General features: G+C 50.7%; 1 protein-coding gene across 1 annotated transcript; it reads right to left on the minus strand.

Moving 5' to 3' along the window:
- Positions 1-233: 233 nt before the first annotated feature.
- Positions 234-4069, minus strand: LOC123186681 (WAT1-related protein At1g25270). The gene is made up of 3 exons (XM_044598395.1): positions 3523-4069; positions 2686-2748; positions 234-1486 (listed from the first exon to the last, which is right to left on the minus strand). The coding sequence occupies exons 1-3, from the start codon at positions 3702-3704 to the stop codon at positions 586-588; spliced, it is 1146 nt and encodes a 381-aa protein (XP_044454330.1). The 5' UTR covers positions 3705-4069; the 3' UTR covers positions 234-585.
- Between the last annotated feature and the right edge of the window lie 654 nt (positions 4070-4723).

Below are 4723 nucleotides of genomic sequence, written 5' to 3' on the forward strand. Positions count from 1 at the left end.
ACTGAGTCAAAAAGTGAATGCTTTCTAACTTGGACCAAATATATAGATGAAATTGTTTATCTTTATATTTTTGTATATTTTGATATTGATTTGGTATTGTTTATCTTTATATTTTTGTATGTATGCTTGATCAAACTTAGAAGCATTGATTTTTTGACTCAGTTTATATGCCATGAATTTGGAGACAGAGGGAGTAACATCTTATATTATGGGACCGGGGTAGTACATTCTACCAAGTTGTAAAATGGAGTTGATTTCTCATGTAAAAGGATTTTGTGTCCGAAATTTATTGGTTTGTCTCCATTCATCTCATCCTGCTGAAGTTCCTTGTACTACATCCTTCCCTCCTCTATCTTCACATTTGAGCACCAACAGAATCAGAGAGGCCACTCCTTCTAACTACGCTAGATCTAACCGAGTCCTATCCACCCAACAAACGAGCTCAACTACTGACTCTCCCAATTGCGACAAGTTCCACCGGTACACTCTCTGTCCATCCTTTCCTGACAAATAAAACAGTAACAAATCTTGGGCCAGTTCATCTCTTCGATCGCTGGTCCTCTTCCTGCATGCCTGCTCCGATTTTTACCGCGCCGGCCCCGGCTCCGTGCTCTGCTGCTGTGGCGTGGGAGGAGGATCATGGCGATGCACGACGATGTCTATGTGCGGCAGCTCGGTGCCGGAGGCGTGGGCCTTGGCGGGCTCGTTCTCCGCCGCCTCGCGGCCTTTTCCCCAGAGCACGGAGTAGAGGCCCGTCACGATGAGAACGGCGCCGAGCACGCTGCCGAGGTGCAGCTCCTCGCCGAGCAGCAGCGAGCTGAGCACGGCCACCACCACCAGCATCATGGGGTTGAAGACGGACGCGAAGAGGGGGCCCCGGCGCTTGACGCACCAGGAGAGCACCACGAGCATGACCCCTGAGGCGACAACGCCGGTGTAGAGGACGGCGAGTAGGCGGACGCCGGAGGAGAGGCGCCACTGGATGAGGTCCCGGTCGAAGCAGAGCGCGAATGCGGCGGACTGGAGCGCGCTCATGGCGCACATGAGGGCCGTGGTGGAGTAGTGGAACGGGTACTCCCGGCTGAGCCTGGCCTGCAGGATGAGCCAGAGCGCATAAAAGAAGCAGCTGCCGGTGCAGAGCAGGCAGCCCATGGCACGGTTGCCGCTGTCCGGGTGAAGGGAGGAGGAGGCATGTTCCTCGTGTTGGTGCCGGGCGGCGAGCTGGGCGGCGAGGTTGATGTGGGTGGGAGGCCAAGGGGTGACCTGGGCGCCCTTGTAGAAGGTGAGGAGCATGGCGCCGCCGACGCCAAGCATGGTGCCGGTGACCTTGGCCTGGCCGGCGAGGGTGCGGATGGCGAGGCGCTCGTAGCGGAAGAGCACGGCGAGCACGAAGGTGATGGCCGGGATGAGGTTGGTCATGGCGGAGGCGAAGGTCGCGGACGTGAGCTTCATGCCGGAGATGTAGAGGTTCTGCGCTAGCGAGCCCCTGCATGAAACATATTGCAACCAGTCAATACCGATACGGACGTGTATATTGTACATTTGCATATATGATGAGAATGTATCGATCGATCTCGTGCGCTCTATATATCGCGTCATGCACATGCAACGCCGCATCAACGCAACGTAATCAGTCACACGTACTACGCATTTTTGTCGTAGGTACGTATACGGTAGGTGCACGACACATGTCGTACGTACATACACGTGTCCATCTTCTTCATCGTGACCATTAATGGCGGAGTACACCTAGGGACGTGCAACGTGGGTGACGACGGGTTGAAAATTTTGGACGAGACGAGCTAGGCGATGAAGCTGCAGAAAAAGTAGAGTCCAAGAAACCTCACAATGGAATGTAAGTTGACGTACGTACATACACCATGCCATTCCATTGGAAAAGAAGGTGGCGTGTTTATACGGGCATCGTGTGAGCATTCGACACGACGACGATGCATGGCCATCGAGGTGGCTCTGGCTCCATTGGGAAAGCATGCAACGCGGTGCTACTGTAGCTAGCTATAGGCGTGCGTGCATGCATGCATGGATACGCAAGTCAAGGAGGACATAAATGCGCGCGCCGGGCGGCCGGGCGTACGTGGCTGCATGCAGACCCATAGGTGGCTCCATCGGTGCAATTGTAAGCAGTTGAGCACGCGCATGCGTGAGTAGGGTGATGGATGGAGTTGACAAAGCAAGTATCAGGGGCAGCACGAGGACGACGATGTTCACAGACGACTAGCTCCATGCACGGTTTGTAAAGTGAGTGGACTGGACGTACGTGGAGTTTGTACTACTTTGTTTGGCAGGCAAAACTAAAGCTAGCGGCAGGGGATTCCATCGGGCCGGATCAGTTGGTTGTGCCTAACTAATCATACATCATGTGCTGGATAGATGGAAAAGGAAGGTAAAGTGTTGGCCGCCGGCGAGCACCCCGTGACGCATCCACCGGCCGGGCGGTTGACCTTGCATTGGGAGGGTATTATTCACCGTTGCATTGAGCCCCTAGCTACATGCATGTGTGCATCATTGCAAAAGGCAGCGTCGCACCTAAATTCCGGCAGCCATGCCAATCGGATCTGACCTTTTGCTCTCCTTCTCAATCGTCGTGGGAAGTGCAGTGAAAAGCATAGTAAAATGAAACAACAACAACAACAACAAGAACAATTTAATTAAATTGGAGCTTACCCACAGAGTCCGCAGACGAAGGAGAGCAGCAGGACTCGCCAAGTCACCTTGGTTCTTTTCTTCCTGCTCAAAACAAATAAAGCAGCAGGGAATTAGTTAATCCAATACACAGGCATGCAAGTATATAGTTTGTCAAAAAAAACATGTAATTTTGTTTTGGGTATCAAAAAAATCATGTACTCTACTCGTTAATGATTTTTTTGCAAACTGCTGTACTCGTTAATCAGGTAGCATGCATATGGAGAGTGCTTATAGAATGATGATAATAAAGTGAAGCATCTGCAAACGTACGGATAACATACTCCGGAAGCACATATCAATATATTGTACTCTACTTTCTGAATTCCTTTTCCAACGACGGAATATAATAGGAGAAGGAAGCTATATAGACCGTAGCTTTTTCACAAAGCTCTCCTTTTTTTTTGCTAGACTAGAAACAATGGGGCGTCCGGCCGGGTCAACACAAAGGGCAGGGAACATCGGAAAACATGGAGAAAGAGCGAGACAAGGACATGCGTGCACTGGCTCAATTAATTGGTTTCTTGAGAGAATGAAACTACTTGACCCAACACACACACAAAAAGGCAAGAACACTAATGATTCCTCGATGCTCTAATGATTTTTAGTAAAAGAAGCTCACCTCAAACTAGTATATTTACAGTTCAGTATACTCCAATAGTTAGTAGTAGTACTAACAACCGAATGAAAAATAAGCGTTGTGATGATGTGTGTGCACCTTCTAGATGCTTCGGAATATAATGCACGAGTAAATTTAGTGCAAGGGGGATTTTAATCTTGCGAAAGGATCAAATGGAGGGAGGAGCTAGGTACAGGTACCTCTCGACGAAGTATGCGATGGGCGAGAGGACGGCGGAGGCGAAGAGGAAGCGGTAAGCGACGAGGACCCGCATGTCCATGCCGTCGCTCACGGCCAGCTTGTAGAAGATGTTGACGCCGGCGAACACAAACTGCACCACCACCATCGCCGCCACCGGCTTCATCCCATCCATCACGCCCATTCCCTCCTCCTCCTCTGCTTTTGTCTGCTTTATATTATCCCCTCGATTGGTTGACAGGATATGCCGGGATGATTAATTGGACGATCGACGACGGTCGAGGTGATGGAGGTCGAAGAGGCCGGCGGGCGGACGGAGATGGGGCGAGATGATGGGAGATGACGGCTGGCCGGGGAGACTGGACGGTCGACGACGACGGCTCGATTAGCTGGCTGACGCGTTAGGCTGTTGCTGTGGTTTGGGGCCGGAGAGGCGGTGGAGGGAGGCGAGGTGGGCGGTGGCGGTGGAGGAGGCGAGATGAGCACTCCTAGTGCATGCCGCAGGTACATATATAGGCTGCAGCGGGAGGAGCTGAGCCTGAGAGCGAGCTAACGGAAGGGGCGAGTGGAAACAGGAGGAGGAAGCACACCACGATTGTCTCTCTATCTCTCTTCCTTTCTCGTGCGTGCAGGCATCTCAAGAAGCTTCTCCCTCAAACCGCGCGAGCTACAGTAATCACTGACGTCAGCACGCCGCCACGTCAGCAGAGCATGTTTTAACTCCATTCACCGGCGCTTTTGAATGAATATCTATGGGAATCATTCAGTGTTTTTTCTTCTTCCGTCAGTGGGAATTGTTATCCAGTTAATTACACATGGATTTGCTAGGACGATGCTGCAGGTGGGCAAGTCCGCGAAGGTCCGCGTTGTCGGTTTCCCATGTAAACTGGATCATGGTTTTCGACAAGCGAGGATTTCTCCCCGGCGATGAATTAAAAAAAAAACTAATTGATGCTTCTTTAATAAATCTGTTGATACCAAAATGATCGAGGCAGATGGATGCATCTTCCCCTCAAAAGAAAAAGGCAAATACTAGATGGATGCACTCTTTATGGGCACGTCTGCATGCATCCCTAGGCTTGATCATGTCTCAATCAGTCAACATTTTGTCTCAAGTTTTACCGATCCTACAAAGCGCTTTCGAAAAACTGCAAGTTCACTTTTCGAAAATTGACCTAGACTTACGAAAATATCAATTGACCA

Source organism: Triticum aestivum, chromosome 2A (genome assembly GCF_018294505.1).
Source record: "Triticum aestivum cultivar Chinese Spring chromosome 2A, IWGSC CS RefSeq v2.1, whole genome shotgun sequence".
Classification (NCBI taxonomy): domain Eukaryota; kingdom Viridiplantae; phylum Streptophyta; class Magnoliopsida; order Poales; family Poaceae; genus Triticum; species Triticum aestivum.